The sequence below is a fragment of the Cygnus atratus genome, chromosome 1 (genome assembly GCF_013377495.2).
Source record: "Cygnus atratus isolate AKBS03 ecotype Queensland, Australia chromosome 1, CAtr_DNAZoo_HiC_assembly, whole genome shotgun sequence".
Classification (NCBI taxonomy): Eukaryota; Metazoa; Chordata; class Aves; order Anseriformes; family Anatidae; genus Cygnus; species Cygnus atratus.
This window is the reverse complement of record NC_066362.1, coordinates 99,965,371-99,992,222: the sequence shown is the minus strand read 5'-3', so window position 1 is coordinate 99,992,222 and position 26,852 is coordinate 99,965,371. Positions and strand designations below refer to the sequence as shown.

General features: G+C 39.1%; 1 protein-coding gene across 1 annotated transcript; it reads right to left on the bottom strand.

Moving 5' to 3' along the window:
• Positions 1-16,923: 16,923 nt before the first annotated feature.
• CD86 (CD86 molecule) lies at positions 16,924-26,384 on the bottom strand. Its single transcript, XM_035569595.2, has 6 exons — positions 26,335-26,384; positions 24,620-24,961; positions 20,149-20,460; positions 17,806-17,940; positions 17,381-17,462; positions 16,924-17,029 (listed from the first exon to the last, which is right to left on the bottom strand). The coding sequence occupies exons 1-6, from the start codon at positions 26,378-26,380 to the stop codon at positions 16,924-16,926; spliced, it is 1,023 nt and encodes a 340-aa protein (XP_035425488.1). The 5' UTR covers positions 26,381-26,384.
• Positions 26,385-26,852: the final 468 nt, after the last annotated feature.

The following is a 26,852-nucleotide window of genomic DNA, read 5'->3' as shown; positions in this document are numbered from 1 at the left end:
TCTCGGATGACTGAATGACAGCACTCAGATATGATATTTCAGTATTCTGTAGTCTTAACATTCAAATTACACCTTTTGCTTTATGTTGATCATTGTGTAGTCCTCCGTCAGTTGTAGTCACACTTACTGCTTTTACCACTTGCCTTCTCTTTTAGTCTTTTATCATTACACTTGCTTTGCATTGTTTGCTTTTCTACGTAGCACTTGCCACACTTAGAAAGTATTGTAGCTATTAATTTTTTAACTTTCCCAGAACCGAAATTACTTTGTTTGGAGGTTGAAATAAAATCATCATACATCATTTTGCAAGGCAGAAGAAAACATTTGGCAGTGTAGCTTGGTGTTAGCAATATTTTTCAAATTTATTTTTCTGCTGCCTATTTGTTTTGGGTGATGGCAAAGATGACTGTTTTGCAGTCGTTGCATGCTTGTCTTCATTTTTTTGTGGTTGCTAATTTTGTTTATTTTATTTCATATTACTTTTAGAAGTACTTTTCTAGTACAAAAGGACTTACAGTGATTACAACTGGTTGCTATTCAGCTACCATTTTTTTTCTTTTCAGCTTCTTGTTGAGTCTAGTAGACTTGTAGATGCCATGGGAAGACTAAAACTCTAACATGCCCACATCTTGAAAGCTGTCCTCAGCTCTGATCTTTCCCACTGCAAAGAGAAGTTAATGGAACTGAGAGGGGTACGAAGTAAAGGATTAAGAATAATCAGCAGACTGGAATTATGTCATTAAGGGGAGACTAAAAAGGATGTTCACTTTGCAAAAGAGATAGCTGAGGGCTGTTGTGATAGAGGTCTGCAAAATCATGAATGGTCTGGAAAAAGCAAATAAGGAATTTGCTATTTCCCATAAGACAAGAAGTGGAGTGGGAAGCAAGTAAAGCAATATCAAGAAGTGCTGAACAAACAAAAGTGTGGAGTACCTTTTCTGCACATATTGTGTAGTTCAGTGACAACGGGTGCCACTTGAGAGGCAACCTCATGAGAGGAACCTCATGAGAGGAACCTCATTATGCTCAACAAGGGTAAGTACAGGATCCTACACGTAGGGAGGAATGATCCCAAGCACCAGTACAGGCTGGGGCGTGACCTGCTCTGCAGAGATGGACCTGGGAGTCCTGGTGGACAGCAGGCTGACCACCAGCCAGCAATGTGCCCTTGTGGCCAAGAAGGCCAATGGTATCCTGGGCTGCATTCAAAAAGTGCTGCCAGCAGGTCAAGGGAGGTGATCCCCCCTCTCTACTCAGCCCTGGTGAGGCTACACCTGGAGTATTGTGTCCAGTTCTGGGCTCCCCAGTACAAGAGGGACATGGAGCTACTGGAGCGAGTTCAGAGGAGAGCTACGAAGTTGCTTAGAGGACTGGAGCACCTGTTGCATGAGGACAGGCTGAGAGAACTGTGCCTGTTTAGCCTGGAAAAGAGAAGACTGAGGGAAGACCTTATCAATGTGTATACATATCTGAGGGGAGGGTATTGAGAGGATGGAGACAGTCTCTTTTCAGTTGTGCCCAGCAACAGGATGAGAGGCAATGGACACAAAAGGAAGTTCCAGCTGAATATGAGAGGGCACTGTGAGGGTGACATAGCACTGGCACAGGTTGCCCAGAGAGGTTGTGGTGTCTCCTTCTCTGGAGATATTCAAAACCTGCCTGGATGCCATCCTGCACAATGTGCACTAGGTGATCTTGCTCTGCAGGGGGGTTGGACTAGATGATCTTCAGAGGTTCCTTCCAAACCTGGCCATTCTGTGATTCTGTGATTCTGTGATGCCAAGAGGACAAAACTATGAGTGGGTTCAAAATGGGATTAGGCAATCTCATGAAAAAAGTCTCCATTAATGACTGCTCTGGATTGTAGGGAGGACTTGAACTGGTGGAGAGAACTGAACCACACATGGGCTGTTCTCATGTTTACCACTGGCTTACAGAGCTACTATGCTATCTTCTTAAGTGGACCTACAGTATAGAGCATGGCTGTTCTTACATTTGGAAAGCTGGGATGGGGGAAGGAGAGGGAGATGGAGTGGTGAGTTGCGTGCATGAGGATATGAGATTGATTCATCAGTAAGAATGTGCTGACTACTAGTTGACTGCTAAATGGGGAAGGTAGAGATGGAGAGATGAGGGACAAAAACCTCTCTTTTCCTCTCTTTGTCCTGTATTTTCAAGTGACTTTGCAATTTTCAAAGTGTGAGGCTACTCTTTTGTTTCATTTCTCACGTTTTCATTCTATTTATGTCCATTTGGCTTGGGCAAATGGTCTTTGTTTTTTAGTCTTTAAAACATGATCACCATACAATGCGTATGTAACATGCTCATGACCATCTCTGTTCCTATTTCTATTCCTGCTCCTTTTATAGCCCCACAATGTTCCCTAAAACAAATACAAGAATCATAGAATCATAAAAACAAATAGGTTGGAAAAGACCCTTAAGATCATCAAGTCCAACTACCACTAAACTACATCCCTAGGCACCACATCCACATGTCTCTTAAATACCTCCCAGATGGTGACTCCAGTTCCTTGGGTAGTACCATCCTTTCCATGAAGAAATTCTTCCTGATATCCAGTCTAAACCTCCCCTGGCACAACTTGAGGCTGTTTCCTCACGTCCTATCCCTTTTCACCTGAGAAAAGAGACTGACACCCACCTTGCTTACAACCTCTTTTCAGGTAGTTGTAGAGAGCAATGAGGTCTCCCCTCAGACTCGTTTTCTCCAGACTAAACTACCCCATTTCCCTCCAACACTCCTCATATGTCTTTCCTAGTCCTTTAACCAGCTTAATTCCTCTTGTCTGAATACATCCAGCAACTCAATATCCTTCTTATAATTAGAAGCCCAAAAGTGAACACAGTACTCGAGGTGTAGTCTTACCAGCAGCAAATACAGAGGGACAATCACTTCCGTAGTCTTGCTGGCCATACTATTTCTGATGCAGGCCAGGATGCCACTGGCCTTCTGGGCCACCTGGGCACACTACTGGGTCGTGTTCAGCCAGCTGTTGACCAGACCCCCCAAGTCCTTTTCTGCTGGGCAACTTTCCAGCCACTCTTCCCCAACCCTTAGAGGCAAAGTATCCTTCATATATCTTCTGCCCTGAAGTAAACCTTCTACATTCCATACAATCTCCTTTGTCACCAGAAGTCCTATAAAAATTCAATTTCTTCTGTAGGCTGCTGTTCTTCTCTTCTAGACATTGTATTTCTTATTTCAGACCAGCTGCTTAAATGTTGCTAGTGGTTTCCCCTTGTTGTGCACCTGATGTATAAACAAAGGTCTTTTGTACAAAACAAAGTCGAGTTATCGTCTTTGATCAGATTGTTTGGATCAGGTTCAGCTGACAACTACAGAGTTGTTTTTCCACCCCTATGCATTTTCAACATGCTGCAAATCCCTTATGCTTGTGGGATTTCTTGTTTGTTTGCTTGGGTTTCTTCAGAGGTTAACTTCTTCAAAGATTAGTGTTGAAAAGAGAGGAATGCAGCAAATTTCCCAGATCCTGAGGAGCAAAGCATATGTGTTGCTGGCAGAATATGAATGCTAAGAAACACCTTGGATGCCATCAAGCTAAAAGCATAAGGGCTGTGAAGTCAAAGAGTGTATCCACAGGAAAACAGTGAAGCTGAAGCTGTTAGGCCATTGAGCATATGGTGCATATGTGAAACAGATCTTCAAGATCAAAGGTTAAAAGTTATTTTTTAACTCATGTAAACAGTTCTTTTGTGCTTCCACAGTGCCTTTTGTCTAGGGATGCTAAAGCGCTTTTGTAGCTTGGGGGACCATTACCTTATCTAGCAATCAGGGACACTAATGTGCAGAGAGTTGAGATGCAAAGCCAAGTCACGCAATCAGAAAGTAAGGGCTGGCAACAGTGGAGACTGCTCCTTTTTCTGTGGACCTTGTTCTTATAGCATGAAAGATCTAATTTTTAAAGGGGCCAAATACTTTGATATTAGCATATTAATAAATGGACTAACCCATCCTATAGACAAAAAGACCAGCAAAACACGACTTTGTAGTAAAATCCCCGTGATTTCCCAAAAGGGAGAATGATACCTACCCAGTCTAGGAAGTATCATTTTCCCATTTTAGAGATGAGATACTCAACACTCAGTCTTGTGTTCTAATGAATGAACATTTGCAACAATTACGTATTTACAGATCTACCCTGTCCACCTTTGTAAGAGCACAAATACTGAAACACATGCAGCTAGACAATGCAGCAACATTTATTTATTTATTTATTTGAAACTGGGCCTTACTGCAGACTCTGATTGACTCTCTGAGCTGTAAGTATCAAGTCCCCAACTGGGAAGTTGTATATTGCTGTACTAATGCAGTCAGTATAAAAGAAATTCTTTACTGCTTACAGAGCCTGACAACAGCAATCCAGGAATGTTTTGTCCAAAGTACTAAACACAAGTGCTCGAGGTTCAAATTCAATTTATGCTTTTAAGTGCTTACATATTTCCTCACTTGCCCTCATCAGGCAGGAATGAAACTAGAAATAGCATAGTACTACTGTATGGATTGATCAGATTGCTCTTGTAGTATTTCATACCCTGGAACTGAAATATGAAGTGGTTCCTTCTTTGATCTAGAAAGTCTGAATAACACCTAGAGTACCAAAGTACAGGAAAGGGCATGATGGAATGCATTCATTTTGCCAGAGCCTGTGATTTTAAATGAACCACACTAAACAGAAGCAGATGTTTGGAAAACAGGCAAAGTTATTGGCAAAGACCCTAGTATGAACTGCTTTAGAAGAGTGCCTGTGCCTGATTTGCAATATTTGGATAGGCATCCATGAGATAACAATTAATTAAATAAATAAAGTTTACAAAGGAGTCTCAAGTATTTTTTTGTTGTTTTTGTTTCTATGAAGGTCAGATTTTCAAGTATCTTTTCTTCCTGAAGTGGCATGAAGACCCTCAGCTTATAAAACATAGTGAAAGGAAATTCTGTGGGAAATAGTCTATGGGAAAAAAAGATCGGGAATATTTGAAATGTTGTTATGCTGATTTTGAAAACCACTTTTTCTGTTTGAGCTTCTGAACATTTTAAGCCTTTTAAAACATAAATATTGGAAACAAAAAAGATTTTCCAGTTGAAAAAAGAAGGCTTCATTATGAAAACATTAAATTCAGCTGTCATAACCTCATATTTTTTTTTTCCCAGACTTTTACTGAGTCAATTTATGAAAAGCTGTTCTTTCTCACTAGTGTGGCTGGTTACAGTAAATTAGCTTTTTCTAATGAACAATGTTACTTCAGAAAATTCATAGGCAGTTTTAAGGATTGTGTTTAAAAGCAATGCAATATTCCTCAGATGAGGGCCTGGCAGCACATGCTGCTTGTCGGTCATGAACACATCATCACCTGATGGTAGCTAGCTTTTATCAATAGCTGTCAAAGGATCAGCAAGACCGCACAGAAAAAAAGGTGCTGATGCAGGTATCCTGAGTAGGAGGCCTGATCATGTAAGATAAAGAGGAGATAACATGATTATTTTATTTTATTTTATTTTTTTACAGGGGTTGGAATTGCTGGAGGCATCAATTAACAACACAGATGTATGCACAGAGAAGCACATTCCTCATGGATGCAAATGACTCAAGAAATAATTTACAAGGTAAGCTATTTCTATATTGTCCCATCAAAGTAAAATTTAAAAGTTCATGATCAGGTTAGTAAGCTGGTTCTTAATGCCTACTGACAGCTTCCTGGCACTTCCTACCAGCTGTATCTGCACTATACTGCTGATGCAGTGTATTTTCTTAGGTGGCTGGGAACTGAACAGCAATGGGATTGCTATGGAAAATCTATTAACACTGATGTGTACTGGCTGTATGTGTGTTATGGTTTAGGATCCAGGAACCATGGAGATGCCAATGGCTTGTTTAAGAGATGCAGTATTAATAAAAGATTAAGTATTCTTGTTTGGATGTATGACAAGCAGGGATATTTGCTCTAGATAGTAAAAAGCATATTCTGACAAGAAAATAGGATACTTAAACCAATAAATCAATACTTCCTTTAATCCACCTTTGCCAAATTGCTACTTCTAAGCTTCTGACTTATTTGTTTCCTCCATTGGGCTCTTTTTCCCTTGCAGATCAAAGTTCACTCAGATTAAAAACTTGCTTGTAACAGATTTGCAACTCAGAGACATCTACATATAAGGAGTGGCTGAGGTCACTAGGCCATTTCAGCCTGGAAAAGAGGAGGCTGAGGGGAGACCTCATGGCGGCCTACAGCTTCCTCACAAGGGGGAGTGGAGGGGCAGGCGCCAATCTATTCTCTTTAGTGACCAGTGATAGGACCTGTGGGAATGATGTCGCTGCAGCAGGGGAGGTTCAGGCTGGACATCAGGAAGAGGTTCTTCACCAAGAGGTTGGTCAGGCACTGGAACAGGCTCCCCAGGGACGTAGTCACAGCACCAAGCCTGTCAGAGTTTAAGATGTGTTTAGACTGTACTCTTTGTCATATGGTCTGAATTTTTGGGTAGACCTGTGTGGTGCCAGGAGTTGGACTTGATGATCCTTGCGGGTCCCTTCCAACTCAGGATATTATATGATTCTGTGATTCTATGATTCTGTATCTGCCCTCATACATACCTCAGTGCTACAAAGACAACAAATGCCTTCACCAATGCCTTTCTGCAACGTTAGTTTTCTAAATGTTTCTCCAGCTTTTCTTTGGAGAATATTCCAAGCTTTGCCTATTGCTCATTTATGTCGGATTATAAATCAGTTTGCAGCTAGCTGTAACAGCCATTTTCTTTCATTTTTTTCCTATCTATTTTCAAATGCAGAAAATGAACCCCTTAGAATTTTCAGCTAGTCAGCAGTCCTTCTGATTCTTTTTGAACCTTTTGTCTGTAGGCATTGTTAAACATTTGCTATGGTTCTCCTTGGATATTTCAGTAGTGAGTTGTTCCTCCCTAGAATGAATATGACACATACAGAATTAGATGGGCCTTCACACTGCTCCCTCACTGAAGGTAACAATCTCTCAGACACTTTTCCTATTGCAGAGTCATTCACAGGATGTTTTTTTTCATAGCAAAGTCTCCTGGAAAGGCAGTAGGAAATAACTCCAGGCCAGATCTCCATTCAAAATTTTCGCTTATTTATTTTCAAGTGGGGGCCAGGGTGCAGGAGAAAAGTCCTAAGAGTGATAGCCAATACCACCAGTGACTTGCTTTTTATTCTCACCACACATATTGTGCATCTTAATGCATCTTAATAATTTTTTGTCAATATGAGCCATCACAGAAGTTGTTTAATTATACACTTGTCTAGAGGACTAACAGGACAAGCACATTTCTCTTTCACTGAAAATAAATTCTACCTACCCGTTTGCTGCAGAATTTTCTTAACAGAATGGAGCTTCAGGCAAAAGACTTTACCCTTTCCCATGTAAAGGAACAGGACACACCTACACCTCCATATATGCACACAAACACAGGTTATTCTCCTGATGTTGATCTATGGATACTAAGATAAAAGATGAAACTGATGTTTCTACTGGTTCCAAGGGTGGCTCATGCAGGATCAGTTCCAGGGCCTGTTATGTCTTCTGATACAAAGATTCAGAATTTTGCCTCTTTACGCAGATCTTCTTAAGATTGGTTAAGAATGATTCTATCACTCATCTGCTATTATATAGAGACTATATATAATAGATATATATATATATAATAGAGAGCTATACAGACTGCAATTTTACTTCAAATTGTTCAGGTATATAAGGTAAAAATGAAAGGCAAAAAAATATAAAATATATAAAATATAAAAGATGTTCCTACTATAATGAAGGCATTAACAGCAACAGCTCAAGTAATACTGACGGCTTTCTTCCAGAATATTTTGTATTCCTGGAACATGCAGAACTGCCACCAGGACTGTAAGGGTAGGACATTTCCTATCTTTTTTGTTTGTTTGTTTGTTTGTTTCTTTTTTTGATGCACATGTGAAAGGGAGAAGGAGGAAAAGGGAGTGTAGTTTTAAAGTACATTTCAGACATTGCCAAGGCAAAAGCTTCAGTAAATATTGCTTGCATAACCACAGAATAAATGTACACAAAGACAAAACATCCCACAGAAGACCTGTACAAAGTAGGTGACATTTTTATATAAAGCCAAATAAATAGTCATGGTTATATATCCAAAACTGTAAATCCAGTGTGCCCTTCAGTTTACCTCCTAAAATGTGCAGGGAGAGCAAAACTTGGCTGCTAAAAATCCATAATGACAGGAATACTTGCTTCATTCTGACAGAGCCTTACATCTGCTCCTTTGCCCGCTACCCTAGAAGTGCCATAAGGACAATCTTTCCTAAAGATGTCAAGGTCCCCAGTGAACATGACATCAAGGGAATTATGTAGTTTGAATTTTTGGCCTGCAGTTGCAAAACAGTGCTTCAGGTGTCACTGTGACACCCCTACCCAGTGCCACACTTTCTAGCAATACCACTCTACGTTGCACAATGAGAGTTATTATGAGTGTGTGATAAAAGAGATGCAGGATCTTTCCCCTACAGGAAGGATCAACCTACCTGGATGGTTGGAAATTGTAATAGCACCATGTAAGAGAATGGATTTTTCACGTCTCAAATGGCTGATGTTCTACTGTATAAAGTGTTAGAGTATAAACTGAAAGGGTTTAATGCTATGCGTCTTGTTTTTTTCACAGTTATGCCGCATGAAAACTCTTAGGGTGCATTTTCTTCTCTGACCTTCTTGCTTTTAACAGTAATATTTAATTACCCGTTCTTTTTACATTGTTATTTATTTCTGAAATTATACTTGAAAAAAAGATTCAGAAAATACAGTTGAAAGAGAAGAGTATACAAAATAGAGTTGTACTGTACTACATAGCTTAACAAACACAGTACTTATACTGATACCTGTCTAAATATAGCAGAATTGCTTTTTAATCAAAGCTAACAGACCTCTACTCTCTGGTAGAGCAGTCTCACGGTGTTTCTCTGTAGGTGTGTTAAAATTAGCTCAGAAAAAAGAAAAATCTGTTCAGAGAAGTCTTTAAGTTTTAGTAGGAAAATTTCAACAGACTTTATTGTTCCTCTTGAAAATGCTGAAAATAATTTTCTAAAACTGTCTTTAGAATTTGGGGGTGGAGGACATGGGGAGTTCCAAATAATTAAAATCCAAAAAAGATTATTTTGATTTTTAGTATGTTCTAATTGTGATCATTATTTTGTTTGGATTGTATAGTACTAACACAACTGAAATTAAATGTTTTGACTGGATTCCCCTCCTCCCCACCTTTTTTTTTTTTTACAGATATGTTCCTTTCATTATTTGTCATTTAAGAGCAAGATTATACTTTGAATTATTAACATTTTCCCTCTGAGGAAAACTGCTTTCTATCAACTACAATCTTCACCTGCAGAGTTTATAAATTTCATGAAAAAGGAACTTCTCCCCTTAGGGAGTTTTTGTCCCAGTCTTTGATACGTTATCATCCAGGTTCTCAAGTGCTGTATGAGTTCAATTCTCCCTGTTGTATTCAGTTGTCTGAATATCTTTCTACTTTCAAACATGCCTTATAATTCCTTTCCCTTCTTCTCTAAACCTCAGTCTTGTGCCATGGCTTTTTTTTTTGTTATTTTTTTTTTATTTTTTTCCACTTGGGCTGCTTTACTGTTCTGTTGATGCAAAGAAATCTCCTTCCCCTTGTATTGTCTGAGTACCTTCTAGTTTTACATGAATAGTTCCTAAAAATGTGAACAGAACAAATTACAGATAATAGGTTGAAAATGGCCTGGATATATGGCATTGGCTTCAAAACAGCTGGAAAGAGGAGAAATAACAAGAAAACTATAACAGGCCGTCAAAGACTGGCAGGGTGAATGCATAAATTCTCAATACCTCATGTCCAAAAGTGTTAGCTGCTGCTGTCAAAAATACTAAGAGGGGGAGGAAGATGATGGTGAAATGTTTTCTGTCAATGAAGTTAATGACAGAAGAGTGCTCTGGCAGCAAAAAAGGCCAGTGGCATCCAGGGATGCACTAATGGCAGCATTGACAGTAGATCAAGTGAGGGAAGTGGTGTTACCCTTTTTACTCAGCAGTTCCTGAATATTAGTCCTTCTCTACTGGATGTCTGATCTTACAAGAAAAGCTTGATTTCTGCCCCAGTGATAATGCACTCTGCTACCATAGGCAAATTAAGTAATGGAAACTGTGAACCAGACCACTGATATTTCTCTCAAAAAGCTATCTAGTGATAAGGGAATATACCACTGAGCATCTTTTCTCTCCTTATTGCTCAGCTTCACAATCTTGGGTTTATGTAACAGCAGTGCCAAGACCACACCTGGAGTACTGTGTCCTGTTTAGGGCTACCCAATACAAGAGCCACTTGGAAGGAAGGGTCTCTCCCATCTTTCCTATATATCTAGTCATCCCAGTATCAGAATGCTAGATTGATTCATCAGGTCCATTCTCTGTTTTCTCCTTCATCATCTGCATAGGTCAAGCTCCATGGACTTCACTTGAAAAACTTGCTTTCTGGAGCCTTAGTCACTTTCGTTCGCTTCTTTTCAATTTTTACTATTTTAATATCTTTTTGAAATACTACTTATTGCTCTGGATACAGTATTACATTTAACAGTGCAAGTAAGATCTCCCTTGTTTCAGTGTCACAGTCCATTCTCTATCTAATGCATTCCACAGGGATTGCGTTAGCCCTTGCAGGTGTGAAACAGACTGTAGTTTGGGCAAACTGAAAGGCAAGTGAAAGCTGTTTCCATAGTGCATATTGAGTCCCTTCAGAAAAGTCTCTCTCAAGTTGTAGATTCTTCAGGATTTGTAGGACAGAGGGAAGGTAAAGATGGAAAAGGGTGTAAAGGAAAGGTGTTAAGATACAGAGATTCTCAGATTTGATCAGTCTGAAAAGGGAGCAGTTTCTCATGCCAGTAGCAATAGAACTAGGTTGAGAAAAGCTTTGGAAAACGATTATAAAACAAACTTGTTTTAACCTGTATGTTTCAGAAGAGGGTGGGCAATATACATGGCTTATCAGCTGTACATGTATGTATGTGAGCGTAACTGAAATTTGCACTTCACTCTCCCCTCTTTTACCCACTTAATCGTAGGAGAGTATTGCTTGTTGAAGTAGCACTGGCTGACACTAAGAAACACCACAGAAAAATTAACTGATACTCCTTTTCAGTAATGAACTGGATGATCATAGAATCATAGACTGGTTTAAGTTTGAAGGGACCTTAAAGATCATCTGGTTATCTGGTTACAAACATACACACGCACGCACGCACACACACACACCCCTGCCATGGGCAGGGACACTTTACAGTAGATTAGATTGACCAAGGCCCCATCCAACTTGTCCTTAAACACTTCCTGGGATGGGGCATTCACAACTTCTCTGGGCAACCTGTTCCAGTGCCTCGAGACCCCCTGAGTGAAGAATTTCTTCATTATATCTAATCTAAACCTACCCTTTTTTAGTTTAAAAACATTACCCCTTGTGCTATCACTACAATCTACTAAAGTCTCTCCCCATCTTTCCTGTAGGCTCTCACTATAAGGTTTCCCTGGAGCCTTCTCTTGTCTAGGTAAATAACCCCAGCTTTCTCAGCCTATGTTTCTAGGAGAGGAGCTCCAGCCATCTGATCATCCTTGTGGCCTCCTCTGAAGCTGCTCTAACAGGTCCATGTCCTTCTTAGGTTGGGGCTCCCAAAGCCAAACACAGTACTGCAGGTGGGATCTTGTGGAGGGGGAGACCAAGCGTATCCCCAGCAAGTTTTCAAAAGATAAAAAACTGAGAGGAGTTGTGCTGCCATGCAGAGGGATCACAATGGGCTGGAGAAATGAGCTGACAGGAACCTCATGAATCATATAATCGTAGAATCAATAAGCTTGGAAAATACCTCCAACATCATCTGATCCAACCGTCCCCCTACCACCAGTGTCACCCACTAAACCATGTCTCTAAGTACCACATCCAACCTTTCCTTAAACATGCCCAGGGATGGTGACTCCACCACCTACCTGGGCAGCCTGTTCCAATGCCTGACTGCTCTTTCTGAGAAGAAATTTCTCCTAATCTCCAAACTGAACCTGCCGTGGTGCAACTTGAGGCCATTCCCTCTTGTCCTATTGCTAGTTTTCTGCGAGAATAGGCCAACCCCCACCTCACTTCAACTTCCTTTCAGGTAGGTTTAGAGAGCAATGAAGCTCAACAAAGGGAAATTCAAAGTCCTGTGTTTTTGGAAGAGTAACCAGTATAGGCTCAGGCAGGCTAGCTGGAAAGCAGCTTTGCAGAAAAGGACCGGGATGTCCTTGTGGAAAGATTGAAGATGAGGCAGCAGTGCGCCCTCGTGGCAAAGAAGGCCAAGAGTATCTGGGCTGCATCAGGAAAAAGTGTTGCCAGCAGGCTGAGAAAGGTAATCTTTCCTTTCTGTTCAGCACTGGTGAGGCTGAAGCTGGAGTACTGTGTATAATTGGAGCTCACAAGTAGAAAAAATACATAGACTTACTGAAGCAGATCCACTGAAGGGTCACTAAGATGATTAAAGGACTGGAGTACCTTGTATGAGGAGCAGCTGAGAGAGCTGGGATTGTTCAGCCTGGAGAAGAGAAGGCTCAAGGAGAATCTTGTCAATGTGTATGTATATCTGAAGAGAGGGTGCAAGGAAGGAGAGCCAGGCTCATATCAGGTGCCCAGTGACAGAACAAGAAGTAATGGACACAAACAGAAACACAGGAGGTTCTTTCTGGACATTAGAAAACCTTTGTTTTTTACTGTGAGAGTGTCATAGGTCACCCAGAGAGGTTGTGGAATCTATTTTCTTGGAAATAATTAAAAGTTATCTGGACACGGTCCTGGGCAGCCTTCTCCAGGTGGTCCTGCTTGAAATAGCCAATCTCCCTAGGTCCATTGTAACCTCAGCTATTCTGTGATTCTGTGCCATTTAATCAGTGAACCTGAAGCAATCTATTGCAACCTTTAGTCTAATTATGGCATTTTTCTACCTTAGGACATTGGATTTTCTTGTCTTTGCTCACATTTTCAGTTCTGTAATGTTACACCTAAACATAAAGTAAAAGTTTTTTTAAATGAAGCTCTTCCATGCTGTGATACGTAATGAATGTCTGCTCATTTGTTTGCTTGCCATGTTTATGGAGTCACTGAATGACTTAATGCATGCTTCCAAAGGGGAAAAAACAAAAACAAAAAACAAAAAAAACCCGAAATCTACAAAGCAGGTAAGGAGAATGCCTGGAAATCTGAGTGTATTGCTATAGAAGACAAAAATGCAAACACCTCAGCTACATTTTTCTTGTGCCTTCCTACTGTGCTCACTGCCCGTGATGGTGCAGAGGATTAATGCATTTGAATAAATACAAATTAAGATTTTCCCTAAAGACTGTCTGCTTTTTAACACCCTTTAGGTGCAGGAGGCAATTAGGGATCATTAATTCAAGAGCAAGAAAAGAAGAGGTAGGGATACTGAGAAGGTAATAAAGGGAATTTGGCAGCCTCAAATAGAGGGATGGCAAGTGATTTCCTCCTTAGAGGAAAGGGGAAACAAACAAGTTCACTTATTAGGAACAAAGAAACCTAACCCACTGTGTGACTATGTGTGTGTGTGTGTGTGTGTGTCTGGTTATAACTGTTGAGAGTGATAATAGAGTGATAGTAGTCAATGAATTGGGGTCAAAAGCCCCTCTGAGGGGCTTTTAAGACCTGTTGGAAAAGCTGTTGACATGTCTTCTTAAAAAGATGTGTCTTTTTAAGACATCTTGGAAAAGCTGTTGAATGGCTATGTGCTACGATTTTTATTTTTATTTTTTGGTTAAGCAAATATGTTTGAGAAGGACTCTGAGACATAGCAAAACTTTCCAGATATCTTCTCCATAAGCTGGCTATTTTTTTTTACTGTGGACAAACATGAAAGGCTGGTGATGTTTTTTCCACCCTCGGTGTTTAAAGCTAACCAGCTCTGCAGCACTTCAGGACTGATGAGAGTTCTGAGGTTGTGAGTTCAAGAGCGTATAGGTACATGAGTGAGTCTAGTCATATGGAAGATGGGAGACCCACAAGGCCTGTTGTTTGTAGCAGTAATGTGGGCTCTCCGGGTTGTTCAGACAAGACTCGATGTTAGTGAGGATTTGAGGGGAATCGATTGAGTGGGAAGGGAAATTTTGGAAGGAAAAAAAAACATAAAACAAAACAACAAAAAAATGAATTCCAGCATGAGTTAAAAAGATCAAGAGGGACAACAGAAACCTACTGAGTATCTTCCTGATTTAGTATACCTGACAGTTTAATGCATGCTTTGTTTAGGGAATCAAATGTTAACCAAGAGTTAGAGGAGACTGAGTGACACATTGGAGATGTATTTGACAACCTCCCAAATAGAATCAAAAGGCCAAGTTTTCAGACTGTAATTTTGTATCTTATCTTTGAGGAATATAGGTCAGCAAGTCAAGGATGTATGCGTACACAGAGTTGTGCATGTCTATCCAATTCCATGAATGAACATATGAAACATTTAGTCGTATCATTCTTGGTCATTGCAGCAATACTTTTTTATTCACTTGCTTCTGAGAATGAATTCTGGGAGCATTTCCTCCCCTAGGACACAGAATATCATTATTCCCCAATACACTGCTTTAATGTCAGGAGAGTAATACACCAGCACACACACACAAAATAATATATATATATATATCACAAAAATAATGCATATATATATATACTTTAATATAATTAAATAACTTTGCTTGCAAATATAAACTCTTACATAAAAATAAAACCTTTGACTTTTCATATAATTTGAATGATACTAATCTGAATGAAAGTATTTGAGGTTAGTGTAAATAGCTTAGTAAACTGACTCCTAAATAGTTTTGCTAACTCAAAAAGACATGCAAATTCTCTTATCCACATGAAAATGGAGGTAAAAACAGGTGGAATCTAGCAATTCTTAACATCATTTAACAGAAAAGAATATTTGTAACTGGCAGTAACGATAGAGAATTTATGTCCATACAGTGCAACTCTGAGCTGAATTTTGTCTTGTGAATGTGATGTTAATGTCCTCATTCTTGTTGAAAATGTTAAGCTTACAAACACTATCAAGACCTCAGAAAAATTTTATCTCAGTTCTGCTGCATTCTTCCTGAAAGATGTCACTGGTGTTAAAGAATATAAAGTGCAAAGATTGTTCAAAATTGCAGAACTAACACATTTTAAATGAAAGAGAGAATCTGTTCTGAAAGGTAAAACTATACCCTATAGTTGAGCACAGTATCATGTATAGATTGCTGCATCTTTACACTTTGAAGCACATTTAAGAAAGGGAGAACATAGTCAACCAAACTGGAACACAACCTACTTATAAAATATGTTTTCAATATCTGGTTAGCTTAACTTTGTATATCTAAATTTATATTTAGATACATTTAGATAAATTTATATTTAGATGCATTTAGATAAATTTATATAAAAATAAGTGATAACTCATGTTTTAATTTCCTTACATCCACCTGAAAAACCTGCAGTACAGCATCTGGTCAGAATACAGACAAACAAAATGTAAGAGATACTAACCGTCTGGGCATAAGCTCCGATGGTAGTAAAGTAAAGTATTTAAAATAACCATAAATTATATTGAAAACAAATTTTCCTTCAGCTTATTTCTAGTTTCAAATGTCCTATAGGAATTGCATGACTTTTCTCAGAAGGTGGGGAAGTGTCCTGAAGTTCCTCTTTCCAGTGTGGAGTTTTACAAGAAAGTTACTGGTACAAAGCCAAAATGGCTCTGCCCAAAGCATTTATGGCTCATGACTAATACACTGCCTCTGATCATATTTCCAGCGAGGGTTACAATTCACAGATTGTGGCCCAACTCTTTCTCAATTTTTGAGACATTTCCTTCTGTAACCCACCCTGTTCTGCTTTCTTCATTGACTCTCACTGACAAGATTTAATGATGTTACAGTGCATAATGAAGGGTACAGCAAAAAGGTCACAGGGATCAAACTCAACCATCCAACTGAAGAACTGCACAGGCTTAGGGAATGTTTTGATTTTTAAACCATTTCTCCTTATGCAGACACTCAGGATTTTTCCAAGTCAGCTCCTGCCCTTAAAAAAGCTGCCACTTAGCTAGTAATAGTAGTGCTGCTAACTGCATAGCAAAGTTTTCTGTGGTCCTGTCAAGACTGTGAAGGAGTCCTAGCAAAAATAAAACGAGTCTATTTTGTCCTTATAACAGTTGGAGCAGCTCCTGTTGTGCTTCTCTGGATATTTGTTACTACTGACAAAGTGGGAAGATCTCTGCCCCTCAGATCTCACCATCCTCCTTCCAGTCTGGTTGCTAAATGCATTGTCTTTGTATCTCTTTGTGCTGGAAGAAAGGAAGAATCCTTCTTCTGTGGGATGTGGATGGCAAGGAGTTCATCTCTTCTTTCCAGTTTTAATGGGTTCACTAAATTCAGTTCTTCATTTCTGAGCAGTATCACAGAAGGCAAAAATACATTAGTCCATGTGGCAGTGAAACAAACCACTGGGTGCAGGAAGCTCCAAGGTGGCATTTCCTCTACTCTTTTGTTATCAGGAGTGCAGGCAGAGTAAGCACACCAAGAGCCAGGAAAATTCATGTGCTTGACAATGAATTATGTAGAAGACTGAGGAGAGCACTGGCACTTGTTTGGCCAAAAAAACCATTAAATTAGCAGAGTTTTCCCAAAGGGCGAAAGAAAGTCAAACAGACAAGCAGAACATTGTACTTGCTCCCATTCTGTAGCAAAAATAAAAGAGAACACTGGATAGTAGGTTTCAGTCATCAAACATGTTGCATGTTGTTCTGCAGAGTACCTGGGGAGGATTCTTGTTCTGGCACAGCATCCGATACTATGGGACCTCAGGCCTCACTGTATGCAGAGATAGTTCCCAGTCAACACTCTGGCTGTTGGCCTCCATCTCAAGCTCGATAGCTTCTAGACTGGTAGACTGGCACCTAAAATAAACGAATATGTGATTTACAGAAACATGAGAAATAGGAGCTGAAAAAGTGTTGATAATACATGTCCATTTATCTTAGGATTTGGAAGAAGAATGAGGTTGGCCTCAGGATCTTTGGCTTTGTCAGGAATGAGGACTGACTGTGAGGAATGAATTTCCTTCTTGCTACAAAGGAAGGATAGACTTTGATGCCAACATAAGGGCCCTTTCAGTGCAGAATAAACCCTGGACTGCTGAGACTTAGTGTTGCAACAAAACAGAGAAATGTAAAGCAAAGATCACATTCTGTTCTGGTATAAGACAATTTTTCCAGTCTAGTACTGGGCAGCCTGTGGTGGAGCAATACCTTGGATCCTTCACCTCACTGATGACAGAGATACTTGCATTTGACAGAAGCCTCATCTCATCCTTCCTCCAGCTCCACTTTCCTTATAAATGTTGATGGACGAGAAAGGTTTATAACTTGCCAAATCTAACAATAAGCCATTAAAAAATGAAACTGCAGGAAAAAATGGTACGCTTGGCCATGACAGTTTCACACAGCACAAAGAAGAGGGACAAGTGGTTACAGGAGGAGATAAGAGAAAGATGTTTGGATATGCTGGATAGACTAAATTGTTGCAGGAACTAAATTGTCCAAGGAAGTTTAACTTAAGTCCAGCATGAAAGCCAATTTTCTGTCAGCAGCTATACATAGGTAAAGGGTTCATTACAAAGAGCAAAGCCTGTGACTTACGGGACAGTAGAGCTGAATGAGAAGTAATTACTTACTCTGGCTGGTAGATGAGATATTTCTGTTCTTCTTCAATATCACAAAACCCAGAAGAAATGTGATCAGTATAATTGCAGCTATAAGTGGGCCAAAGAAATTTACCTTCACTTGTTCCATTTCTTCACTCTGTATCTCTAAATAAGAAAACAGAGGACATGCACACAACAAAGATTTAATTTGGTGACAATTAGCTTAACCAATCTAACTCAAAATTATGTGAATTAAAAGTTTAGGGAAAGGCCCTCAGTATCCTTTGCTTTTACAGTACTTTAATAATGTTAAATAATCACTATCTATACAGCTTTATTTCCATTTCCAATAACCAGCAAGTCCACCAAGGCTAAATGACATCAACAACAGTAAGGCAAAGTGTTATTTCTGAAGTTTGGGTAACATGAGAAATCAGCAGCTTGATTAATACAAGAGCCTATGGGGCCACTGCTGTGCTACTGTAACTCTGCTACTGTGTGAATTTCAAGAACCTGGGATTTGTTACTATTTGGTATCTCTTGGAACAGATGATTGAAGCCTAATGAAAAACCATAAGAGATATGAAAGAAGCAAGGAATTCAAGGGAGTTTCCCTCTATTTCTGATTATTGTGCTTTTGAGGTCTTGGTTGCTAGGGATAGCAACAAACACAGCTTCAGTTGTCACCAAACAAAGTTGTTTTTTATCCAGAATTGCTGGTTTCTTACCCACCATCACTGTTTATCAGGTGGCTACTTTCATATAGCAAGGGAGGAGAGAATTGAATAGGGAAGAGGGGGATGCACAATTATGGCTAATACAACTGATGTTAATACTCTTGAGCAACATGCAGGCTGTGCAAACTTTAGAAGATTTCTGAATTGTATTTTAATGTTATTTACAAATCCTTTAATGTAAGGACATCAGAGGCAGTTTACTATATATAGCACTGATGACTTAACCCTTTAGCTGAAGATAAATGAAGAAAATTGCTCTGTGGAACTTCTTTAGGAACGAGCTGCAAGCCTCTTATACATCTGCAGTAAGTGTTAAGTAGGGAAGCCTGTACTTCCCTAGCAGGCTTTCTCTTGCAATGCTACCAGTCTCTCTGGGCTCCGTGTTCCTGTCAGTTGAAGCACAGCTTCAATACTAAAGGAGATGTTCAAGGCAAATTACCAAAGTGGGAAGCATCTTTATTTTGATGTGTTTGTGCTATGGCTTATGAACAAAAAATAATAAATAAATAACAAAATAAAAGTCAAAGGATGTTGGATGTTTTCCTATCCCGAGCGATAAATAAAATACATTTTTATTCGAAAGAAAGGATCATTCATATGGAACCCTGATCCATGAGGGCTCACTGTGGCATACAGTATTCAGCTAGAAAAGTGAAAGTAGCAAACTGTGAGGCAGACAAATACCTAAACACAACTGACACTGTAGTCATTAATACATCAGGGAATGTTCAGGATGGCACAGAACATACATATCTTACAAGAGGTGTCTTAAAAAAAACCAAACACACACACACACAAAAAAAAAAAAACACAATCCCAGAGAAAAAAAATCCCTAAATGGTCATTTTGGAATACACACTCTATATGCCAAATGTTATGAAAACCACCAGAAATGCTTCCAAGACCGGTCAAGGTTTCATGGTCTTTACACTTAAGCTCAGCACAGTCTATCTGGCAGTTTGTGAGCTAAATTTGGTCCAAGGGTCTCTTCTGTTCAGCCTTCTGCCTCTCTATCAAGAGAGATTAGGAATAGCAGCTCAAGCACTTTAACATCAGAAAAAACAAAACAAAACATATTTACTGTGAGGGTGGTCAAACATTGGAACAGTTTGCTGAGAGAGGTTGTGGAGTCTCCGTGATGGGAGATACTTAAAACCAACTGGATGAGGCCCTGAGCTACCTGCTGACCCTGTTTTGTGTGGGGTGATCTCCAGGTGTTTCTTCAAACCTCAGCAGTTCTCTGATTCTGTGATGCAGCTACCTCTATCTTAACAGCGAAATGTCACCTTCAGAGACTGGTTGAAGCCTAATACAGGCATCCAGGTTGCTTTGTTGCTGCAGCAGCATTTAGGGAAGGGATGAACATCCCCTGTTCTAAACAGTGTAGCAGTAGTCTTCCTTCCCTGTGCCAACTCCCTGCTCTAATAAGGCTTCCCATGGAAAGATAAGGAGAAGGAATTTGGTGGCCATGGCTATCAGTGAGCAGGATGGTGAACATACAACCCTTGTAACTAGACCTTACTGCTGCTTAGAGTTTATTCTCTGCCTTGACTATGCTGCCATCTGTGATCATTTCTACTGCAGTGTTCCCATCTCCTACCCATGCAAAAATCAGAACTGACAAATGAAAACTCACCTATGGCTAGTGGTGCTGAGACAAGGCTCCCCGGCTCCTCTCTAAGGTGAAGTAAGCAGCTAATATTAGTGAGGACGTTTGTAGGAACTGTGATATTCAGCTTGCTGGTAACATTGTACAGCTTTGTTACAGCATCCTGGGAGACATCCATGTGATGTATATGCCTATTTGTTGTGTTTTCATATGAAATTAGCCAAATCATCTGCCTGGGTTCCGGATAACCTCCGCTGGAAGAACAGGAAAGTTTCAAGTTTTCTTTGGGCTTTAGTTCCCCCGTGGGTAGCTGTGTTATCTCAGGTTGACTATAGTTGGCTGAAACAGAGCAAAGAAAAAGCATCATGAGTTGGACACACCACATCTTGTGACAGTTCCTGTCAATTATTTGAGATTTTCAGGCATAATCAAATCTAAACAATCTTCCCAGAAAAGCAATGTGGGTCCTAAGAAAGGTTTGTTATATTTTTGTTGCACACAGTGACTTGCTTCTCCTTCTCCTTGGGACTTTTCAATGACATAGGTCAGATCAGCCAGAGAGTGGGCCTCCATCTCTCCCATCTTCTGTAGACCAATTGACACTTCAGAATAATCAAACCTGGCCAGCTTGCAGGCCTGCTTAAGCACAAAATGGGAATGAGATAGTGGTATCTACTCTCAACTTCCTGATTAATTAAGAGTTAAAATACAGACCTCTAATTTTGAAATGTGTGGAAATAAATTATCTGAGGGATTTCACATGGGGTAAGTTGAAGGTCCAGTGTTGTCATGGGTAGACACATCCTTGGTGTCTGTCAGTATTATGAGTGATTGTTTTGCAGCTCAAAGAAATTCAGTCATCTTAACTTGAAATGTAGGCCTCCCTTAGCTCAGCTTACAATGTGGAAGTGACTACAGTACAGGTTCCTTTACTCTGTGACACTGGATACTCATCCCAATCAATGAAAAACAAGCCTGTTGCTTTAAAAAGCCAAGTTTCCAAGGCAAGAAAGAATTGGTGAAAAGGGACTGGAAAGAACTGTGCAAACATAAAGTATGAAGGATAAGCAGGAGCTTTTAACGAAAACAAAAAAGTACCAGGCTCAGGACTTAACTGAAAACACTTAAGTATCTCAGTGTCAAAGCATTTTAGTGCTAAATGCAACATGGAGATATATTGGAGATGGGACAAAATATTCTTAGAAAAATATGAGCCTAAGGGGGGTCTGACTTTTCTACATACATGCTCAAAGTGTTGGATCCATGCTGTAATCCTTGCCCCAGTGAATCCTTAATGCAGCTGGAGGAAGAAATATGATCACAGAATGTTATGGATTGGAAGGGACCTTGAAAGATCACCCAGTCCAATCCCTCTGCTGGAGCAGGAACATCTAGATCAGGTCACACAGGAACGCATCCAGGTGGGTTTTGAATGTCTCCAGAGAAGGAGACTCCACAACCACCCTGGGCAGTCTGTTCCAGTGTTCTGTCACCCTCACCATGAAAAAGTTTTCTCTCATATTTAAGCAGAACCTCCTATGTTCCAGCTTGCACCCATTTCCCCTTGTCCTATCATTAGATGTCATCAAGAAGAGCCTGGCTCCATTCTCCTGACACTCACCCTTTACGTACATTTACAAACATTAATAAGGTCACCCCTCATTCTCCTCTTCTCCAAGCTAAAATCATGTTGCTTTTGTTTGTTCTATGCCAGTACACAGGGAGACAGATTTATTCTAGTCAATTAAATGCCTGGAAGAGTCCAGAGGAAAAAAAAAAAACAAAACATATTGTTTACACCCTAAAATTTAGTTAAGTCATCCCTTGGGAGGGTTCAAGCCTCCTTTTTCTCCTCAAGGTCTGACTTGCTTATCTGACTGTCCACTTGAGCTCCTGGTCTGGAATATTTATTCTTAGCATTTTATGGGGAGGGCAGAAAGGTAATCCAGGGTTGTGAAACTTGCCGTATCATCCAAGTGATTTAAGAGTTTCAATCTTATTGACAGTAAACAACTAGAAATAGTGGAATATACCCTTATCAAAGCACTTTCATTTTCATGTCTTCTGGAAGGGAAGCTTAATTTACTGAAAAGCGATGATGCTTGCATGCAGAGTGTGCGCTACTTGTGTGTGAGTTTTGTATCTGGATTGCTAACAGAAAAGCATGTTTCAGGACAATATTTGTAATTAAAGACAACATCTTCCAAGTAGGCTACCTCAAGACATAGCAGATCCATCAGGCCTTTATTATTTTTCCCAATGACTTAATCACCCTACCTGGTTTTGTTTCTGCATCCTAAAGTGACAATGCAGCTTACTCATTTGCTTCCCAGCCACTGACTTTTTTTTATATCTTCAATGAATTAATTAGCCTTTTTTAATATGTAATATTTTATGTATATTTTGGGTTCCCATACTCTGAAAACAAGACTCTTTACAGTATTCTTTGTTAAAAAGTATTTGATTCATCTTTCAACATCTCTAGTTGGACAGTATTTTCTCCCAGCCCTCAGATAATTCTAGTAGAGCTGTTGTTCATGCTTTTAAGCTTTTCAACATTCCTTCTATAAAATGAGGACACAAACTGTAGTCTGTATTCTGGCATTGGTTTTACCATCAAGAATTTGAAGAGAGCCTATTTTGAAATAGCTTTCCTAGTCTTAACTTCTTCCCTTATTGATCCATCCAGAGTAAGCACTACAGACATGCTGTAGCAGAAACATCAGAATTTCCAGTTAAGCAGCTTGTCCACAAAATCCCTACCTTATCTGTTTTAAGAGCCAAAGTTTTCCATTATGAAGCCCACCTTTTCTGGAGAATGATCTGTGTTCATTGTTCTTATACAAATCATCTTGGCTGTATAAAATTCATATAATATATATACCTTTACCTATGTATTGTCCTTATGTAATATACATAAACTAGATGCATAAACTACATTAGAAGGTGCTTTGGTATTTTGGAATAGGTTTGGTCACCAAGTGGTCTAGATAGTTTTCTGTGACTGTCCTTTCATTCCTGTACAGCAGTCAAACTTTCTTATGTCCGTTTTAAGTGTGAAACTCCATAATACAAAAACGTTCTCTATGCATGCTGTAAGTTTCTAGTTAAGAAACAGTAGATAAGCACAGGCACATTTCAACATCTGTTGTTTTTTTTTTTAATTTTAATATTTTTATTTTAATATTTTTTATTTTAATATGTTTTTATTCACATGGAATTTTATACTGTTCCTTCCTTTGGGAGCTTTTTGAACAGAAAGTTATTTGAAAGAAACACAGCAGCAAATAGTGTAAAAAAACCTTCCTAAATTAAAGGTTTGGAAAAGTTTTAATGCTTATGTATGAGACTTCTGTAACATGTTGAATTAATTGAATGGTTGATGCTAAGCAGCTCTTAAATTAGAGGTCTTGATATTGAGTGCCAATTATGAGTTCTGAAAGTTTGCTGAAAATACTCATCATGTAAATAAATTCTGGGAGAATCAGAATTAATCTTGACTTTCTGTTTGTGGATTACATCTGCTGGTAGCACAATGCTAAACAGGCTCAGAAGTCTTGGTACTCCATTTCTGGCTGCTGTTACACATGGCCTATTCTCTTTTGAAGCAGTATTCTGAGGCCTGAGAACACCAGTGGAAGTTAGAAGCTCTTATTACTAATGACTACTACTATACTAGTGGTAGAGAAAACAGCCACATGAACAAAGGTTACCAGGAGAGTAATTTAAAATAGAAAGACATTATGAAAATATATTAGGAATTACTAAAAATATTAGAAAATATTAGGAAAATATTGCTTCCTCACTGAACCCCATCCCTCTAAAGATTTTCTGTCCTTTATGAAAGAAATCGGGTTAAGTCTCATCAATGCCTGCATTTTTTCTTCAGAGATATTTTCAGTCCTCCCTTAACCGAGCATATGATTTTCTACTCCTCCACATATGAGCTGCTCTTTTCTTCATTTTCCCTACAATTTATATCCTCATAAAATAGCTGGGTGTTTGCAGAGATCTTTTTATGTTTCAATTGTGATTTACCACCAACAATGCTAATACTATGTTTTAGCAGTAAATGCTAATACTACTGTTTGTAATAGAAGACAGTGCATCCAATGCAAATAAAAAATGTATTTTCTGGGGTCCTAAAAGACATAAAACTTGTAGGAAGCAACACAAAGAAGGCAGAATGATTTTCACTATAAAATGTGATAGGGTGGGAGTCAGGATTGTTCAATGTTGAGCAAATTATTTCTTCATTTTCTACTTCTTCTGATTGCTTCCACCACAGTACTACTAATTCAGAGCTAGCTAATTCAGAACTGAGGATTTTCTATTGAGAATGCTATTCAGAAATTCTGCTCCAGTGCAGGTACATCTCTGGTGGCTTGGGGATACAACCAGACATTTCTGGACTAAACAAAGTGACAGAACCAACCAACCAATCAACCAACCAGCCACCACCAACAGAAACAGATGTCAATTAGCAGTGATTACTTACCAATGATGCTCAGTGAACACTCAGATGTGTGTATGACCTTTGGTGATCCTTTGTCTCTGTGCTGTATAATACATGTATATTGTCCCTCATCCATAATCCCTGCATTTAACAACTGCAAGGTCCATTTGTCCATATCCATCTTGGTGCGATTTATGTATTTAGGACTAAGGTTGTCATGTTTTTCCTGGCCATAGTATACTTCATGCACCACTTCAGCAGCACCTTTTTGCCAAAAAACTCTTAAATCCTTTACGTCAGTTTTCTGAGAGTTTGTAAAATAACAAGACAGGTATGCAGTGTGATTGAAAAATGACTTCACCTGATGCCCACTGGCAGTAATACCTTAAACAAAGAAAGATAAGAAATTAAGATTTCCATCAGCTGAAAAAGAACACCAAGTATTTGAAGTCACAGAGGCAACGCAATGACAATAGCAACAAACCCACCAGCATTTATACGCAAATTCTCCCACTAGGTGTGAGAGGATACATACTTCTTCAAACTGACACACTTAGTCCTGTGGAGTTCAGGTCATAAAACTGTTACCTATATTCTTATATTACTATATATATTACTTATATACTGAATTATTCTATATTATTATATTATGTTATCCTATATTATTATACTATATTATTCTATATTACTTATATATTTATATTATTGTTACTTCCTAGATTTCACTTTCCAAGGAAGGCCTACCTTACAGAGGTTGCCAGCAGGCAAAAGGTCAAGAGTCCTTGTATGTGTATGTAATGAGATTTTGCCACAAAGGAGATAGTTGCATAATTTCTTTTCTGAAAGTTAAGTTCATTCTCTTCATAGAACAACACAGCATTACAGTTTTGAAGAAAATGTAAAGTGCACGCTGTGTGGTAAATATTGGTGTCTGAGGATAATATGACCAGAAGGTCAGAAACAGGTAAACACTTTCTGTCTCACTGAAGAATTAATCTAGAGTTTAATGACAAATTAAATGTCAGATTTAACTGTTCTGTAATTAATGTAGAATGTAATGGCAAATTAAATGTCAGATTTAACTGTTCTGTTGCTGATCTTGTCAAGAGAAATAGTCAATAAACACAATTATGTCTTCATGCAACAAAAGTATATACTGTTATTACACAGGGGATGATTTTTCTCCCACTTTCATCACAGCATGTATCCACTGTTATTATGGGTGTTGATGGGCTGGGAGAACAGTCTTTCCTTGCAATGAAAAATGCAGTCCTCTGTCCAAGAAGATGCAAACACCTCTGCTGTGTTAAAAAGGAGGAGGATATTCACAGTCTCTCTCTCTCCCAAAGCAAAGTTTTCACTGCCTTTCTGGAGCACCAGACCGCAGAGTGATCTCCACAGCTGCCGAAAACTCCAGTTGTTCCTTATCAAACTGTCCATTATCAGTTTAATACTGCTGTCCTCTATGTTATATAGAGGTGATATACACACATTTTTAAAGATCGATTTAAATCGAAAATTTAAGAGCAACATAAAATATGTGTAATGTAAAGATATAAACCTGGAGAAAATACTTACTAGATATTTAATAGAGTCTCTGCACACAATTTAAATACATGTCACATAGGTTCTGTGACTTTGATTGTACAACTGGAATGTTTAATTACTTATATGGAATGAGTTTCTGAGTAGATGAAAATGTATAGCAGGACACAAGTAATCAAAACAGGTTTTACAATTTAAAATGTGCCTCTTACCTGGGAGAAGTATTATTGCATGAAGAAAGAATATGCAGACCTCCATGATGCTGTAAGAAGGAAGAATTAAGCAAGTATTTTAGAGGTTGAAAACACTCCAATACCTTCTCAAGTACTCTCAAAGAAGTGGTAAAACAGGAAGTTTTCAGAGTGATTTTTGAGAAAGTTAATCTCATATTTTCCCACTGACTGGTGGAAGTATTTCCATATTCTTCATAGCCTTCAGCAAAAAGAATCATCCTATGACAGACCTCTGGTTTACAAAGAAGGTGATGAGGTTCAAAATTACTGCAGATAGGATATGCTATGGGAGGAACACTGAGCTGCAAAGGGGAGGATGAATACCTAGAATGTCTGGCAGAGAGGAAAGAGGAAAGGGGAGCATGCTTGCCCTTGGCTGTGTGGGGAAGAAGATGGGGTAACAGAAAGTAGAAGGGGAAGAAAGTGACACAGAAGGAGGAGGTGGGGGAGACAGCACGATGATGTCAGCTACCAGAATAGATGAAATGTGTGACCTT

Coding starts and splice junctions, on each gene's coding strand:
- CD86 (XM_035569595.2), bottom strand. CDS start 26,380: ATGGAGGTCTGCATATTCTTTCTTCATGCAATAATACTTCTCCCAG. Junction 24,962..26,334: donor TGCAATAATACTTCTCCCAG/GTAAGAGGCACA, acceptor TCTTTGTTTAAG/GTATTACTGCCAGTGGGCAT. Junction 20,461..24,619: donor GTGTTCACTGAGCATCATTG/GTAAGTAATCAC, acceptor GCTCTGTTTCAG/CCAACTATAGTCAACCTGAG.